Consider the following 18,529-nt stretch of genomic DNA (forward strand, 5'->3'; position numbering starts at 1 on the left):
TCTCTCTGCCTGCCTCTCTGCCTGATTGTGATTTCTCTCTGTCATATAAATAAAATATTAAAAAAAAAAAAACCTCCCCCCTGGCACTGGGGGTCTCAAGAGTTCCCCAAACATACACTGAGAACGAATCATGATTTATTCTTTTCATCAGCCATTAGTTTAGGGGTGGACACAAGTCCCAGTTCTAGCCAAGAAAAAGTGAAGAACAATATGCTTGGGCAGGCAAGGGAGGCTTCTAAAAGACAAGACCATTATCTACCTCTGGACAGAGTAACATGGTTACAACATCCAGATAACATTAAATACAAAGATGAAGCCAACATGGAAAAATCTCAAAGCAGCATAGCAGAGGCCAGATGTACCAGGCCTGGAGTTCTCTGACTTCAGGATTTCTTGTGAGATAACTTGATACTTTTGAGTAAGGCTAAGGGAATACTAAAGAAGGAGCAGACTATTATAACTGAGGAAAATACGGACAACTATGGAGAAAGCAGCACTTCGATTTATATTAAGGAATGAGAGTGGGAGAGGGAAAAGGTTGAGGAAAACCTGAGTATACCAAGTCTGTGCACACCATTTCTAGGTTCTCTAGCTTTCTCTTGTTAAATCAATCTGCCTCTGTTCCTCTCAACCCTCTCCTCACCCCATCCCACCATATATAAATCCCGTTTTTAAAAAATTCACTCTTGGCTTCAGGTGTTTGTAAGTTCTATTATCTCTTATGAGGGAAAAGTAACAAAGTTATTTTTTAAATGGTTCTTTATTCATAAACTTGATGCAAGTTTACAAAATTTACTGTACATTGCCAAATAAATCTGCAATGAAAAATAAAACCCCAAAAAAACAAAGCATGCCAAATGTGCAGCTGTCAATCTGTTAACCATCAGGATATTAAAGAATTCAATAATGTATTCAAGATTTAGCCTTAGGTTTAAGGAACTTTAATGCTTTAAAGAATTCTGCCTGGTCACTTATTATCTCAGCAACTGGCAATCAGAACTTTACACAAATGTAACCAAGCAAACAAAAATTCCGGAAAATTTTTCTACTGTCCTCTTAACCAAAATAGAACAAAAAGAAATTAAACACACACAATAATGCAGAAGTGCCAAGTTTCTCTGATGTGGTTTACAAAGTTAAAAATTGAAACTTAGAGCAAATGCATAGGAAACACTTTTGAATTTTGTAACTTGTTTGTGCAGAAAATGTGCTTCTGGATTTCATTTTAAAAGTGCTTAATAACTAGAATTTACTTTTAAATCAAACTTGGGTATACAAAAAAATCTATCATCAACCAAACAGGATTGATTCAGGTAAGGCAATAAAATGGAGGTACACTGATTTGAGTCAGGTTTTATAAAAGAATGAACACACGTAGAGTTCCTATTAGTCTTTCAATGCAAAAGCCATGGTTATGACTATAGCAAAAATTTTAAGAGTCTCCAAATTAGATAACTTTCTGTACGTCACTGTGCAGCTTTTGCTCAAGGATTCTTTGTGCCAATCACTTTACAAGTTTATTAGTTTAAAAATGATTGCAACATCCCGTTAATAAAATGGAAACATAAAATAAAATGATTTAGTATTTTAAATAACTTCAAGCTCTATACTGCAGTTCTTCATAAGAAATACTGAACCAACAAGAAGGAGATTCAGCCCAGCAAGACTCTGATGCCCCAGTGGAAATTACTACTTAATTTACACAGCCTTGCTTTGCTTTGCCTAAAGAGTACAAGTCAATTAAGAGCATATCTTCAGGAAACAATTCACTCTTTACCTAGCCATAAAAATATTTAACAATTTAATGAGTAGGCTTCCTGTCACTATTTTGGCAGTATCAAAAAATGGTTTTAACTTGAAAAGGCTACTGTGATTTAGAAGACCTTAAATTTTCTAAACCAATATTAAACATCAATTAAACTTTTATTGACTCTAAATGGAACAGTATATTGCAAGTCCTCATAATGTATGAGCTCAATATGGGAGAGTTACCATATGGTCACAACTTCTGTAACCTGATGCTAACTTGTCTGCTTAACAGATTTTTCAAGAAAAGGAGATCATGAGTGGCCAGTATGTGTATTTATCACAAAAAATACAGTAAAGGCCCCACTGCTCAGTCCAAGATAACTAAAATCATCAAAATGAAAAGGCTGTAACTCATACAGGATATCAATTGACAGATTATCCACTAAAATTATCTATTAGCTAATATCTTCGGTACTGCTGTTAAAGGGGCACTCAAAGCTTGTGTCTGCATGTTGGAAAGATTTTCTTTAAAGCAACATTGGTCCAAACATACGGTAGTCAACATATTTAGCCATCTTCCTTTGGAGGGGTGTACCAGCCTGAAACACAATGGGAAAAAAAGTTAAAATACCTTCAGTCAACTAGGAGAAATGGCATTTCATTTAAGGTTAGCTACTTTCTACTTTCCCTACTCATATTTTTCTTGTTTAAACCTGTTGTAAAAATTAAACTTACACTTGAGTTGGTAATACAGCATTTCGATATGTGCACAATATAAAAGTTATTTTCTATGAATAATCTGTATTTGAGTTTTCAACATAAAATTTCTATAGTAATCGAATTTCTAGCTAAAGATGATAGCATGGAACAATAGCCTACAAGCTAGGTGTTATCTTCTATTTCAATTGCGTAAAAATAAACCTCACTAAAAATAACTATCCCTCAAACAAAATGCTGGCATTTTAAAGTAAGAAGAATCTTGATTGTCAGTAATACAATGATACCATTTCACCAGTGAGGAAGTCATCTCAGCAAGTGCAGTGACTATGCCTAGGATCAGAGTTAGCAGCAAAAACCAACCTAGAACCCATTTCCTCATTCTGAATCTACTGCTCTTTCCCCAAAGCTAAGCTTATACACACCCACTTTCTAAAATACATTTCCATAAACATTTTTGAATGCTGACCACAATGTTTGCTTCAACAAAAAATAAATAAAAGAGAAGAAAAAATGTGACTGTTTCCCAGACAACAAAAATCTAAGCTTTCTATAGAAAGGCTAATGAAATGAAGTACTGCTTAGCAATGAAATGGCCATTGGAACAGTATGAATATACCAAGAAATGTGGAGCATCCACATGGTTATGAAGTACTATACGGGTACCTGTGGATCTACTAATTTAGTGTGCTGTGAATTACTATTATGAAAACCCAGTCTTGCCCTCAGATTTTATCATTTCCTTCTTCAGAGGCCTGAACTATTTCAAGTATTATTCTTTCAGAAATAGTCACTGTAAAAGTAAAGAGTTTGCTTTGTGATTAAAACGAAAGTGAGCAGAAAGCACAGATATTAAGTCACAAGCTACCACATTTCTAGTAAAGAACACTTTACTCAGGTTGCCCCAACCTCCCAGGGTCAGGGGTGGGAGGTTGGGGGAACAGGTGGTGGGTAATGCGGAGGGCACGTTTTGCATGGAGCACTGGGTGTTGTGCAAAAAGAATGAATACTGTTACGCTGAAAAAATAAATAAAATGGAAAAAAATAAAATAAAATAAAATAAAATAAAATGCCTAACCAAAAAAAAAAGAACACTTTACTGTAAATACTCTCTTTAAAGAAAACTAGTTCTTATTTATTTACTCTGCACAAAAAAGCATCAGTTTCACTACCAGGGCTATAATCAATATCTTGTTGTCAGCACTTAGTTACAAAGCACCATGCAAATACACTATTCTTTTTCCTCACAAGTTTGGCAAGACAGATATGCCTTTTTAGAGAAGAGGAAACAGAGGCTGAGAGGTAATGGGACTTGCTCAGAGACAGAGAGCTAATGAGTAACACAAATGGCACTTGAAAAATCAGTCTTCTAATTCCAAATCCACCTCACTGTTAGAGACAATAACTCAAAACATGCATTGTGAATACAAGCAAAATTTAAAGCAGAATAAAGCTTATGACAGATATTTTAACTTTTTAAAACTTACAACTCAAATACTCTTAAGTGTATGTATACATACTGAAATTAGAACCATTTTTATTTGAATAAATAAATGTGTGTAACCGTCAAAGAGCATTAAGTAATCTGAAGATGTTTCAGAAACAGCTGGTCCAGCATCCTGATTACATTTACTGAGTATCAGCAAGAACTCCACCTGTACAATTGCCTTTAACTCAGCTCCTATCCTAATATCATACATTTCAAATGAGTAAAGTGATTCATTCACTAATGTACTGAAAAATCTTGACTCTGATTCAGTTTCTCAGTCCAAGTATTTAGGATACAAAGATTTTTGTGTGCATCCTCAAGTTAAGTTAAACTTTTTCACTGTGGTAACAGTACTTTAAGAAATTAAAGCAAAAACAAAAATAAACAGGGTAAGTTATCAATAATATCTTATATAAAACTTCTATAAATGGTAATAAATACTTATTGAATTAAACATACCATTTTTCTCATGTATCTGTACAATGGAATTATAGGACTGTTGGGCTCTTGCCAGATTATATTGATTCTGAAAGAGAATTATACATTTTAAATAAAAACTATAAGTAGATGAAAATCACTGCAAATAATTTATGGATGCATCACCACTATGCTTAAAAGAACACATGAAACTGAATTATATTTCCATTTCAAAAATAATTTTCACTTAGAACCCTCATTTCTCAATTCCATTATTCTCTACCACTTTAGAGGAACAAAACCAAAGTTGTACTACAATAAAAATCTATATACACTTAATTCATTTTTATAAATCCTCTTACCACTGGACAAGTATAAAGCTTTATAGTTCTAGTATCACTTTCCACTGATGAATCAAGGTAAAGAATGCTATTTGTACATGAATAAAACGCTAACTCTCTTCCTTGTAACTTCCACCCAAAAAACAACAACAACAACAAAAAACAAAACCAAAACCAAAATCTGACCTTTAGGTAAGGTAACCTTAAGCTTTAAGGACTATGTGTATCAGTGACATCCTTTTTTTTTTTAAGATTTTATTTATTATTATTTATTTGACAGACAGAAATCACAAGTAGGCAGAGAGAGAGGAAGGAAAGCAGGCTTGCTGCCAAGCAGGGAGCAGGATGCGAAGCCTGATCCCAGGACCCTGGGATCATGACCTGAGCTGAAGGCAGAGGCTTTAACCCACTGAGCCACCCAGGCACCCCATCAGTAACATCTTGAGTTAAATATCATAAGTGGCACTGAGGCCTTACTAAAGGAGTCCTCTTGTACTAAAGGAGTTTCTTGTATCTACTTAAGATTATATAATCATGTATAGCTTATTGTTATTAGCCACCATACCCTGCTTTTCCTCCCAACAAATGGTAGGTAGCATGCTACAGATACTGTTCTACCCCTTTTCTCACTTAACATATCTTGGACCTTGTTCCCCCATCAGTGTGCAAAAAGCTTAATCTGTTTTTTAAATCATGAAATATTCCATTGAATGGAGAGTCAAACATTTTATTAATCCCCAAATGGTGGACATTTAGGTTGTTTTCAATATTTTGTTGCTACAATGTTACCGTGAGCAACTCTGCAGAAATATTTCCAAAGCACTGGTAAAAAGTCCTTGAGTTTCAGAACTGCTGGGCCAAAAGACATACATGCCTTTGTAATCTTGAGGTGTTGCTAAAACAGCTTTCTACAAGACTGTATAAATGGGCTTGCCTACCTGCTATGTGTGAGAATGCCTCTACACAGCTTCACCAGAGTGCTCTTATAAACCTTTGTTATTTGTGACAAAATCAGAGGTGGAAGATGAACATAGTGTGGGTTTGATCTCATTTTTATCTCTGAGGGAGGCTGAGTTTATCTCCAAGTTTTTAGAAGCCATTTATTTCTTTTTCTGCAAATGGATATTTTGTAACTTTTTCTTTTTCTAGAGTGTAGCCTTTTTCAGTTTCTAAGAGCTCTTTTAAAATAGTAAAACCCTCCCATAATGTATCTGAAAAACATAAAACATGCCATAATGCTATCTCCAAGCTAATGAAAAGTAGTGTTTTTTAGTTGGTCTATATGTTCAAAGGACAAAAATACAATAAAAATAGATTATATATGACAAAATACACATAAACTGAAACTTGCAAGTGATCAAGAAGCTGTCACTTCCTAACCCTACTGCCCACCTACAAGATAAGAAGAGAAAAATAAGAACATTAGCCTTCCCCACTCTCAGTTGTCAATAGCATGATCTTCAATTACTAGTTTAAAGAGACTGCCAATGCAGAGGCTTTCTCCTAACAGGGAGTTAGCCCCATCTGTTTTCTACTTCACTGACCTTATTAACCCCTTCTTTCTACTTTCTTCCAGCTTAGTTGACTGTCCTTTCTAACACTGAGCTAGAGGCTTGGTTCATTTTTATTCTCTTTTTTAATGGATTTAAGAGCAAGGAGTATTCCCTCTGAGCTCATTTAATTTCCAGTATGCAGTGATTTCACTATTCTGTTCTCTAGCTATTCTGTAGTTTTCATTTCAAAGCCCCATTAAGGGCTATTTCAGTTTCGTAATTCCACAAAAGGAACATTTGTTTTCTGATTTTGTTATTATAGTTTTTAATTTAATTAGGATTGGAGAATGACATCTGTCCTTTTTCTACTTTCAAAATTTGAAGTTTTCTTCATTGGCCAGGATTAGTTTCATGAATGTTCCAGACAGAGAGAGAGATGATAGAGAAGGAAAGAGGGACAGAAAGAAAATTTTAGTATTTCCATTATGGTTCAGTTCGAAGTATTTTTAAATTTTTGTATAATTTTTTTAAAGATTTTCTTTTTTTATTTGACAGAGATAGATAGCCAGAGAGGGAACACAAGCAGGTGGAGTGGGAGAGAGAGAAGCAGACTCCCTGCTGAGCAGGGAGCTGGTGGCAGGCCTCCATCCCAGGACCCTGGGATCATGACCTGAGCTAAAGGCATTCATAGATTTTTTTAACCATGATTTAGAATTGTGTTCAATTTCCAAATTCATGTGGATTTTTATTAACTTTTCATTACTGACTTGTAACCTTAATTGCATTATATTCAAATTCTATGGCTTATCTTAAATATGAATTTGTGATTTTTTTCCCATATTTCATAAATGCTCGGGAAAGATGTAGTGCCTAACTATTGAGTACAGAGTCCTACAATTGTCCATTTGACCTAGCTTAATTTGTTATGCAAATCTTCTACGTTTTTCACATATTTAACTTACCATGAACAAGGCACATTAAATTCTCTCATTATGATGGTGACTTTGTCAATTTCTCCTCTGGTTTCACCACTTTTAAGTATAGTAAACAGATGATTATTACTATATTAGTTTTATTTATCACATTTTTAACCTATATTTTGATGCTATTTTAATAAGTAAAGTAAGTAATTATTACATCCTCCTGGTGATTGACTTTGATCACTACGGAGTCTCTAATGCTTTCTGCTAGAAAATTTTACTTGGATATTATATAGCCATGTCATCTTTTTTTTCCTTTTTTTTTTTTAGTGTATACTGCCATATATTTATCATCTTCTCTCCTTAAAACAACAACAACAAAACTTCTCAATCTTTTTCTAGCCTCACAATTTTTTAAAAAAAGATTTTATTTGAGAGAGAGAGAAAGCATGTGAAAAAGAGAGAAAACATTAAGTAGGGGAAGAGCAGAGGAAGAGGGAGAAACGGGCTCTTCCCTGAGCAGGGAATGTGATAGGGGGCTTGAGCCCAGGACCCTGGGATCATGACCTAAGCTGAAGGCAGACACCCAAACAACTGAGCCACTCACATGCCCCTCTAGCCTCACAATTTAAACTTACTAGAAACTGCTAGATTTTGTTTTATTAACTCAATCTAACTGGTAACTTCAGTCCATTTATACTTGTGACTTGCCTTTACCACCTTACTCTCTGGTTTCTATTTCTCTTGATTTTTAACATAATTTTATTATCTTTGCCTGGAGTTCCAATAAGACATTTTAGACCTCAATTTGATCATCACCTCTCAACTTCTACCATAATGTCTAGTCCCATGTTCTTTTCTGTACGACATTATGATTTATTTCTTCTAACAAATTAATTCTCCCTCTGATACCTAACCCAACTATTATTTCTGATTTCAACTATATTTTCATTTCTGTAAATTCTATTTCATTCTTTTTCAGATTTGTCTCATTATTCCTGATGGTCTCATTGTTGGAACGATTTTAGGATTCTTTTTTTCTTTTTCTTTATGTTTTTCAAATAACTATTCATTTCCTCATAACTATAATATCTGAAGTCTCTAATCTGTGTGTCTGATTATTTCAAAATGTAAAGTCTTTGGGAATATATATCTCATTTATTGTTTCTACCCATTCTCATGTGCGCTGGCTTGTTTGCTTGTGATCTTTCATGAATTCACATGTACTTGATCTTAAACCTTTAAGAATCCTGTAGATCTAAATCAGAAAAGCTTTCCTCAGAAGAGTATTTATGTATGCTTCTGATGAGAACTGTGGATACAACCAACTTGAGAGCATTTTAGCCTCTTTGGAGAATTTCAGGATTACATAAGGTTCTCACATTTGGCTTACCAACCTCACTCATTTATAAATAAAAGACAGTACAGGTAGCACCTCCCCATCTCCCTTAAAGAAAAAACTAAAAACCAGATCTCTCATCTGAATGGGATCACTCACCAGAAAATTCTGTAGGTAAATAACTGGAGGCAATGGGCAACGTGGAAGGAAAGGTGACTTTCCTGACTGTAGGAACAGTTTGGGAGTTGTGTGCTCTAGAATTTCACTATTTACCTCAACTATCATGCATGCTACGTGGTGAATGAACATCTGTAAGGGCACTACCTTGCCCACCCAAACCCCAAATTCTTGCTAAGTCATGAGAACAGAACTCTACTTTAAAAGGCTTTCTCACCACTACAGCCTAGAGTTAATGTTATAGCGTGTAGCCCATGTTAACTGACCAGAAAACCAGCCTGGCCAACGTCCTCCTGCCTCGTGGCTTGCTCTCAGCTCCTGCTAGCTAAGCCTAGGAGAGAAAGCTAATGGCAAGACTGTACAATGATTCTTGCATGCACAGATTTGCAGATCCTCAGCAACACCAATTTGACCCTTTCTCCAAATTTCATGTGTGCTGAGAGGCAATTTTTTATTTTCCAGGACTTATGTATATCATTTTAGTAATATTTTCAAGAGACAAACTCATTCATTTCTTTTGAACAGCTGATGTATCTTTTAAAATATTTAAGATATTTTTGTAGTAGTTACATGTCAAAAAGAAGTTCAAAGAGCACAAATGATTTAAAGTCTCCCTCCTATCTCTAATCCACCCCATCAATATTTCAATACCCCCTTATCAGATATAGTTGTTAGTACTTTCTTAAATATCTTTATAGATGCTTAAGAAAACACCTATATGATAGATCCTTGTCTGTCTCTCTCTCACACACACAAATGGTAACATATTTTAAACACCATTTACCACGTTATTTGACAGTATTTTTAAAGATAACATTCAGATTATTTCCTGTAGAATTTAAAATCCTTTAAGGTAAAACTCCTATTATATCATGTAAAGTTTCTATATTTTTTTTTTAGATTTTATTTATTTATTTGACAGAGATCACAAGTAAGCAGAGAGGCAGGCAGAGAAAGAGGGGGAAGCAGGCTCCCTGCTGAGTAGAGAGCCTGAAGCTGGGCTTGATCCCAGGACCGTGAGATCATGACCCGAGCTGTCGGCAGAGACCTGAACCCACTGAGCCACCCAGGCATCCCAAGTTTCCATATTCTTAGTGATATTTATTAATAAGAAGAAAAAAGGGGGGGAGGAGAGTAAAGTTTTACCATAACAATTTATTTTTTTATAAATTTTTTTTTTAAGATTTTATTTATTTATTTGACAGACAGAGATCACAAGTAGAAAGAGAGGCAGGCAGAGAGAGAGCGGGGGAAGCAGGCTCCCCGCTGAGCAGAGAGCCCGATGTGGGGCTCGATCCCAGGACCCTGAGACCATGACCCGAGGTGAAGGCAGAGGCTTTAACCCACTGAGCCACCCTACCATAACAATTTATTTAAAAAATTCACCTTCTCCATGTCCTCATATCAGGGAGATCATATGATAGTTGTCTTTCTCCGATTGACTTAGCAACATGGGGGGGTAGGGGGATAGGAGAAGAATAAATGAAACAAGATGGGATTGGGAGGGAGACAAACCATAAATGACTCTTAATCTCACAAAACAAACTGGGGGTTGCTGGGGGGAGGTGGGATTGGGAGAGGGGGAGCGGGCTATGGACATTGGGGAGGGGAGGCGAACCATAAGAGACTATGGACTCTGAAAAACAACCTGAGGGTTTTGAAGGGTCAGGGGTGGGAGGTTGGGGGAACAGGTGGTGGGTAATGGGGAGGGCACGTTTTGCATGGAGCACTGGGTGTTGTGCAAAAAGAATGAATACTGTTACGCTGAAAAAATAAATAAAATGGAAAAAAAAATACAAAAAAAAAAAATTCACCTTCTAAGACATACTTTAATATGCAAATGTGCTCAAGCCACCTGACTTAACATTCTATATAAAATGGTTCTATTCTTTACCTGCTAAGAAACCTATAAATCACAGAAATGTAAAGGTTGAAAGCAATTCTACTGACATTGAGTAATTCCAAGGGAACTGTGGCACTGAACAGAGTATTGGTACTATAAAATTTTAATGCTAGAAGAAACTAAAAATAACCAGATCAATTGTATTTTACGTAAATGCAGACACCCAGAAGAGGTTAAGTTTACACAGTGAATTACTGGTAAGATGTTCAATTACTCAAAACGATCATTGTTGTAAGCCTTTTATATTTTAACAAGAGAAGCATGCTAATTTTTTTTAAAAAACATCATGAAATTTAACATCAACTTCTACATATAAATAAATGCCAGGAAGAAATTTTATTAAAAGATCAGAATTATACCAAATGTTAATAGTATTTCTAGGTAGTCAAATTACAGATGACTTCAGGTTTTTTTAAACTTTTTTCTATGTCAGAAACCATACAGTGAGCATAAATTTTATTATTACAAAAAATAAAATTTGATGTCTTAGTACATAATCACTCTACTGACATGTTTAATACACATAAAATATATACATTATTAAGACATTCTAGTTAAATGTAGTTAAGCAATTCACTAGACCTTCTAAAAAATGTTATTTTAGTTCGGTGTGAAGAAATAGCTGTTAAAAGAGCTCAAGTAAAACCATTATTATATAGTACTATCCCAAATAAATGATTTTCATAATAGCCTTTTAAATTTTTTGCTTTTTTGCTTCTTCTGTGAGCTAAGATTGTAGTGAACTCATGTTTTGATGTGCAATACAGTTATAAATACACATTTAAATTTAATATTATTTGGATAGGTATCTAGCACAAAATTCACACATACCTTTAGGAACATCCAAATTTTTTAATAAGTTAAGTCAGGATAATTTCCATCAACAACTATTTTTGCAAAATATACTAACTTTAGAGTCTTATCCTTGGTCCTTTTAACTCATTACAGATAACTACAATTAGACCTGGAAAGAGCTTTCTGACATAGTGAATAAAGAACATAACTCCATGGGTAAGAGTATATATGTAAAAGTAATAACACCAGACTGTCTGGTTCCAATCCTCATTCTGCCAGCTGTCACCTTACACAAGTTATCTAACTTATATGTGCTTCAGTTTTCTCATCTACAAAATGAGGACAATAATACCTACTCTTAGATCAGTAAAAGGGTTGAAATAGTACCTATAAGTAAGAAGTTTAGATCAGAGCCCAGCATATAAATGCTCACTGGAAATTAATTAACTATTATAACATGAACTCAATTTTGGGAAACTTTAAAGTAAATATAATTTTTAACTTATTAGTATGTACATACCAATATTAGATTTAAAATTATAGACATGTTTACCTATAGTAAGAATAACAAAGACTAAAAGAAGAAGAAAAAGCCTCATAAGGTAACAGAATATATGTGATCTTCTTAATAAAAGTACCTTATTTGCTCCAAACTGCACTCTGGCTTTGCCTTTGACTAATGTGGCATTGATCTGCATGATAACTGATTCTATTGAGTAGGCACTGCTCCAGCCCTACAGGAAGAAGAAAACACTTCCATAATACACAATGGTACTTTTGATTTCCACTTTGGAAAACTTAATAAAATGGCACATAACAGCTTGACAACAGCAAAACCATGTTAAGAAGTCTGAATACAAAAGAAAAAAGTAAAGTTGTACTGTTCCTAAAATCTTATAAAACAAAAAAATAAAACAAAACAAAAATCCTATATTCTAAGTATCAAACATAAGCAAATTATAACCTTATAGAGAAACTGTTCTTGCATAGATTAAGTGCACACACTTGCATAGATTAAGAACCAAGTACAGTGTCATTTTATTGGTTTGCCCTAAGTAGCTTTTCATTACTAAAAGTATGTGCTCTTCAAAACAATTTTTTTAAGTAGGTGGTATTATATCAGAGCTTTTCCACTTCAAAATCTAATTTACATCATCAAAACACTCCATTCAGACTGAAAAAATATGAGTACCATAAGAAAATAGTCACCTGTTTTGTGAGAAGTTCCATACACAGTGCCCCACCGCCTAACACGTACCTTAAAAAGAGAAAAGGAATCATATTTAATTCTCTAGATCTCAATGTTCCTTCTTAATTTTTTTTTAAGATTTTATTTATTTGACAGACAGAGATCACAAGTAGAAAGAGAGGCAGGCAGAGAGAGAGGAAGGGAAACAGGCTCCCCGCTGAGCAGAGAGCCCGATGCGGGGCTCCATCCCAGGACCCTGAGATCATGACCTGAGCTGAAGGCAGAGGCTTTAACCCACTGAGCCACCCAGGCACCCCTGTTCCTTCTTAATTTTTAAAGGACCACCACTAAGAAGTATGCATACAAGTAAAGGTTAGAAGATAATATGCAAAAATGAGAACAGCAGTTAGTTACGGTTCTAGGAATAAAAGGGTAGTTAAAAAATTCTAATGTCAGCGCTTTGTTACAGTCTTAATCTTTTTTTTTTTTTTTTAAGTAATGGTTCTTAGAAACAGAATACCAAAGACTCTAAGGATATCAGAAACTAGGACTGTAGCCCTAAATATTCCAGAGAATGGGAATGTTATATTCATCTGAAATTTTCTCTACCATCATGTTAGCCAATAGCACCAACTTCGCTCTATCTATAATAATGAACAGAATACGATTTGATGGTTAAATTGCTTTTATTCACACTTTTGTGAGGATCAAATCATTATGACCATATAGAGCCTCTCTCTAGGACTCCTCAATTTCTCTAATCCTGAGAACTGTTCTCTGAACCAGACAAATTTTGGGAATTTCCCAGATCTCTTTTAGGAAATCCTTATACAGATCAAGATTATTCAACTGTTTAACCCTTTCTCAAACAAAATAATTTCATTTCTCCTTTAATGTTATTTTAAGCTTCAAAATATATGAAATACATGCCTAAAATAAAATCAAGACAAAGGAAATTATAGAAGAAAGATGATAAATCTTGAAAATACATAAGCTAAGACTACAAGTCTGATTAGATCTAAGTGAACACTGAGTCCATTACAAACATTTTTGTCCTCTGGGACTTTGCCCATGACTTTCCCTTGCCTAATATTCCTCTGGCTCCCTACTCTTCCAAATGTCATCATTTCCTCCAATAAAACTTGACAAGACAATTCTAGCCTCTAAGATTTGCATTCTTGGCTTAGCCAAATGCATCCTTGTGTTGACTAAACTAAACCACAGAAAAATAAGGAATCTAAAAACTTCTACTGTAGACCAGTATTATTAGTCATAGTGAAATTATTCGATAATGGCAATTATTCAATAATTCCCACATCCTGGAGAATTTAAGCAAGTGTCTCCCTTACCAGACTGCACCAAACTCTGGGAACTTCCACAGTTAATGTTTATAAGAAGGAAAGAAAAACACGTCAAAACACTAAATTTAGGTGGAGAATCAGGAGACTTTAAACTTCCTTGTATATTCTCCTAGATACAGAAATCTATATCCAGTCATTTGACTTTCCCACTAGGCTCAAAGAGTATCTTGTATATAGTGGCTTTAAATAAAGCACTTGCTGTTTTAACAGAATTAGAAGATCCATGTTTTGATCTGGGTTTTGGTTTCTCCACAAACTGCTCAAATTCTAATAATCTGTTAATGAGTTAACACTATTCTTGTTCCTTACACTACAGAACTGCTAAATACAGACAGGTACTCAGGGACTGATCTTAAGAAAAGGAGTTATGTGGACCAGCCCAGGTTATGAATTATCCAAGTACCATCTTTCTTTTTTTTTTAAACATAATTTTATTTTTTCAGTTTCTAAGATTCATTGTTTATGCACCACACCCAGTGCTCCATGTTATACATGCCCTCCTTAATACCCACCACCAGACTTACCCATTCCCCCACGCCCCTCCCTTCCAAAACCCTCAGTTTGTTTCTCAGAGTCCACAGTCTCTCAAGCTTCATCTCCCCCTCCGATTTCCCCCAATTTTTAACACGCCACTCTTCATTCTGGGGATGGAGAGTCTTTCAGGTGGGAAGGAGGCAAGTTTTTGTACTCATGAGCCAAAAGAAAGTACATTTTATACAAGGCCATAACTATGCAAATGTTTGTTGGATGTCTAAACAAAAGAAATAGTTCTTGTACCTACATAAAAAGGGAGGTAAGTAAAATTTTCCTTAACAACTATGAGCAGTATGTACACTTAACCTAAAAGGAGTGGTTGTTTCTACTTCCACACTGAATCATATTCATTTTATTAATATATGCTCCACACCCTTATTGCTCTTTGTCTCCAAATAGTTCCTGCTAAATATTAAGACAATTCAAGGATAGTAGAATAAAAACATTTAAGGATCATTTAAAGATAATATGCCACTGATTTCTGTACATTGACTTTGTATCCTGCCACGTTACTGAATTGCTGTATGAGTTCTAGTAGTTTGGGGGTGGAGTCTTTGGGGTTTTCCATATAAAGAATCATGTCATCTGCGAAGAGAGAGAGTTTGACTTCTTCCTTGCCAATTTGGATACCTTTTATTTCTCTTTGTTGTCTGATTGCCGTTGCTAGAACTTCTAATACTATGTTGAACAAGAGTGGTGAGAGTGGGCATCCTTGTCGTGTTCCTGATCTCAACGGGAAGGCTGCAAGCTTTTTCCCATTGAGGATGATATTTGCTGTGGGTCTTTCATAGATAGATTTTATGAAGTTCAGGAATGTTCCCTCTATCCCTATACTTTGAAGCGTTTTCATCAGGAACGGATGCTGGATTTTGTCAAATGCTTTTTCTGCATCAATTGAGAGGACCATGTGGTTCTTCTCTCTTCTCTTATTGATGTGTTCTATCACACTGATTGATTTGCGAATGTTGAACCAACCTTGCAACCCAGGGATGAATCCCACCTGGTCATGGTGGATAATCTTTTTAATGTGTTGCTGGATCCTGTTTGCTAGGATCTTGTTGAGAATCTTTGCATCCATATTCATCAGTGATATTGGTCTGAAATTCTCCTTTTTGGTAGGGTCTTTGCCTGGTTTGGGGATCAGGGTAATGCTGGCTTCATAAAAAGAGTCTGGAAGTTGTCCTTCTGCTTCAATTTTTTGGAACAGCTTCAGGAGAATTGGTGTTATTTCTTCTTTGAAAGTTTGGTAGAATTCCCCAGGGAATCCGTCAGGTCCTGGGCTCTTGTTTTTTGGGAGGTTTTTGATCACTGCTTCAATCTCATTACTAGATATCGGTCTATTCAGGTTGTCAATTTCTTCCTGGTTCAATTTTGGGAGTTTGTAGCTTTCCAGGAATGCATCCATTTCATCTAGGTTGCTTAGCTTATTGGCATATAACTGTTGGTAATAATTTCTGATGATTGTTTCTATTTCCTTGGTGTTAGTTGTGATCTCTCCCTTTTCATTCATAATTTTATTAATTTGGGCTTTCTCTCTTTTCTTTTGGATTAGTGTGCCCAATGGTTTATCGATCTTACTGATTCTTTCAAAAAACCAGTTTCTAGTTTCATTGATACGTTCTACTGTATCTCTCATTTCTACCTCATTGATCTCTGCTCTAATCTTGATTATATCCCTTCTTGCATGTGGAGTTGGTTTGATTTGTTGTTGATTCTCCAGTTCTTTAAGGTGTAGAGACAGCTGGTGTATTCTGGATTTTTCAATGTTTTTCAGGGAGGCTTGGATGGCTATGTATTTCCCCCTTAGAACCGCCTTTGCTATGAAAATACAGAAAGGGAAATTAGAGAATCGATTCCATTTACTATAGCACCAAGAACCATAAGATACCTGGGCATAAACCTAACCAAAGAAGTAAAGGACCTGTACTCGAGGAACTACAGAACACTCATGAAAGAAATTGAAGAAGACACAAAAAGATGGAAGACTGTTCCATGCTCTTGGATTGGAAGAATAAACATTGTTAAAATGTCTATACTGCCTAGAGCAATCTATACTTTTAATGCCATTCCGATCAAAATTCCACCGATATTTTTCAAAGAGCTGGAGCAAATAATCCTAAAATTTGTATGGAGTCAGAAGAGACCCCGAATTGCTAAGGAAATGTTGAAAAACAAAAACAAAACTGGCGGCATCACGTTACCCGATTTCAAGCTTTACTACAAAGCTGTGATCACCAAGACAGCATGGTACTGGCATAAAAACAGACACATAGACCAGTGGAACAGAGTGGAGAGCCCAGATATGGACCCTCAACTCTATGGTCAAATAATCTTCGACAAAACAGGAAAAAATATTCAATGGAAAAAAGACAGTCTCTTCAATAAATGGTGCTGGGAAAACTGGACAGCGATATGTAGAAGAATGAAACTCGACCATTCTCTTACACCGTACACAAAGATAAACTCGAAATGGATAAAAGACCTCAACGTGAGACAGGAATCCATCAGAATCCTAGAGGAGAACATAGGCAGTAACCTCTTCGATATCAGCCACAGCAACTTCTTTCAAGATAAGTCTCCAAAGGCCAAGGAAACAAAAGCAAAAATGAACTTTTGGGACTTCATCAAGATCAAAAGCTTCTGCACAGCAAAGGAAACAGTCAACAAAACAAAGAGGCAACCCATGGAATGGGAGAAGATATTTGCAAATGACAGTACAGACAAAAGGTTGATATCCAGGATCTATAAAGAACTTCTCAAACTCAACACACACAAAACAGATAATCATATCAAAAAATGGGCAGAAGATATGAACAGACACTTCTCCAACGAAGACATACAAATGGCTATCAGACACATGAAAAAATGTTCATCATCACTAGCCATCAGGGAGATTCAAATTAAAACAACATTGAGATACCACCTAACACCAGTTAGAATGGCCAAAATTAGCAAGACAGGAAACAACGTGTGTTGGAGAGGATGTGGAGAAAGGGGAACCCTCTTACACTGTTGGTGGGAATGCAAGTTAATGCAGCCACTTTGGAGAACAGTGTGGAGATTCCTGAAGAAATTAAAAATAGAGCTTCCCTATGACCCTGCAATTGCACTGCTGGGTATTTACCCCAAAGATACAGATGTAGTGAAAAGAAGGGCCATCTGTACCCCAATGTTTATTGCAGCAATGGCTACGGTCGCCAAACTGTGGAAAGAACCAAGATGCCCTTCAACGGATGAATGGATAAGGAAGATGTGGTCCATATACACAATGGAGTATTATGCCTCCATCAGAAAGGATGAATACCCAACTTTTGTAGCAACATGGACGGGACTGGAAGAAATTATGCTGAGCGAAATAAGTCAAGCAGAGAGAGTCAAGTATCATATGGTCTCCCTTATTTGTGGAGCCATAACAAATAACATGGAGGACATGGGGAGATGGAGAGGAGAGGGAGTTGAGGGAAACTGGAAGAGGAGATGAACCATGAGAGACTATGGACTCTGAAAAACAACCAGAGGGTTATGAAGGGGCGGCAGGGGGGTGGGGGGGGGGTGGGAGGTTGAGGAACCAGGTGGTGGGTAATAGGGAGGGCACGTACTGCATGGAGCACTGGGTGTGATGCCAAAACAATGAACACTGTTATGCTGTAAATAAACAAATAAAAATTAAAAAAAAAAAAAAAGATAATATGCCACATATGCAGGCACAGTAATATTTTCAACTTGAAAAAACATCAGCTGTGAGGTACCTGGCTGGCTCAGTCAGTGAAGTGTGAGACTCTTCATCTTGGGGGCTATGAGTTTGAGTCCAGTGCTGGGTTTAGAGATTACTTAAAAATAACACGTTTAAGAAAAATAAACCAAAACAAAATACAAACGAACAAAACAAATAAAAAAGAAACAAAAAACCCCAACCAAAAAAAAAAAAAAAAAAAAGCTTCAATTTCCAAAGTTGTATAGCAAAACTTTATCCCTAAGCCTGAGTCTCTTCAGGCCATTCATAATCTTCATTATACTAGAAAATTCTTGCAAGAATGTTTGCTAGCTAACTGCCCAATCCACAAGCTAGCATGATCATTTAAACTGCACTTATGAGGGGACAAGA

The 18,529-nt window shown here is 35.8% G+C and overlaps 1 protein-coding gene across 4 annotated transcripts in view; it reads right to left on the reverse strand.

The window, feature by feature from the left end:
* Positions 1-1,049: 1,049 nt before the first annotated feature.
* Positions 1,050-18,529, reverse strand: part of UBE2Q2 (ubiquitin conjugating enzyme E2 Q2) — a 75,480-nt gene continuing 58,000 nt past the window's right edge. For all 4 annotated transcript variants that reach the window (XM_046009861.1, XM_046009862.1, XM_046009859.1 and 1 more), the window contains 4 exons: positions 12,550-12,598; positions 11,979-12,074; positions 4,415-4,481; positions 1,050-2,348 (listed from right to left, as the gene is read on the reverse strand). In XM_046009861.1, the coding sequence (XP_045865817.1) occupies positions 2,317-2,348; positions 4,415-4,481; positions 11,979-12,074; positions 12,550-12,598 (244 nt within the window). In that variant the 3' untranslated portion in view covers positions 1,050-2,316. The remainder of the gene's footprint in view (positions 2,349-4,414; positions 4,482-11,978; positions 12,075-12,549; positions 12,599-18,529) is intronic.

The sequence above is a fragment of the Meles meles genome, chromosome 6 (assembly GCF_922984935.1).
Source record: "Meles meles chromosome 6, mMelMel3.1 paternal haplotype, whole genome shotgun sequence".
NCBI classification, from domain to species: Eukaryota; Metazoa; Chordata; class Mammalia; order Carnivora; family Mustelidae; genus Meles; species Meles meles.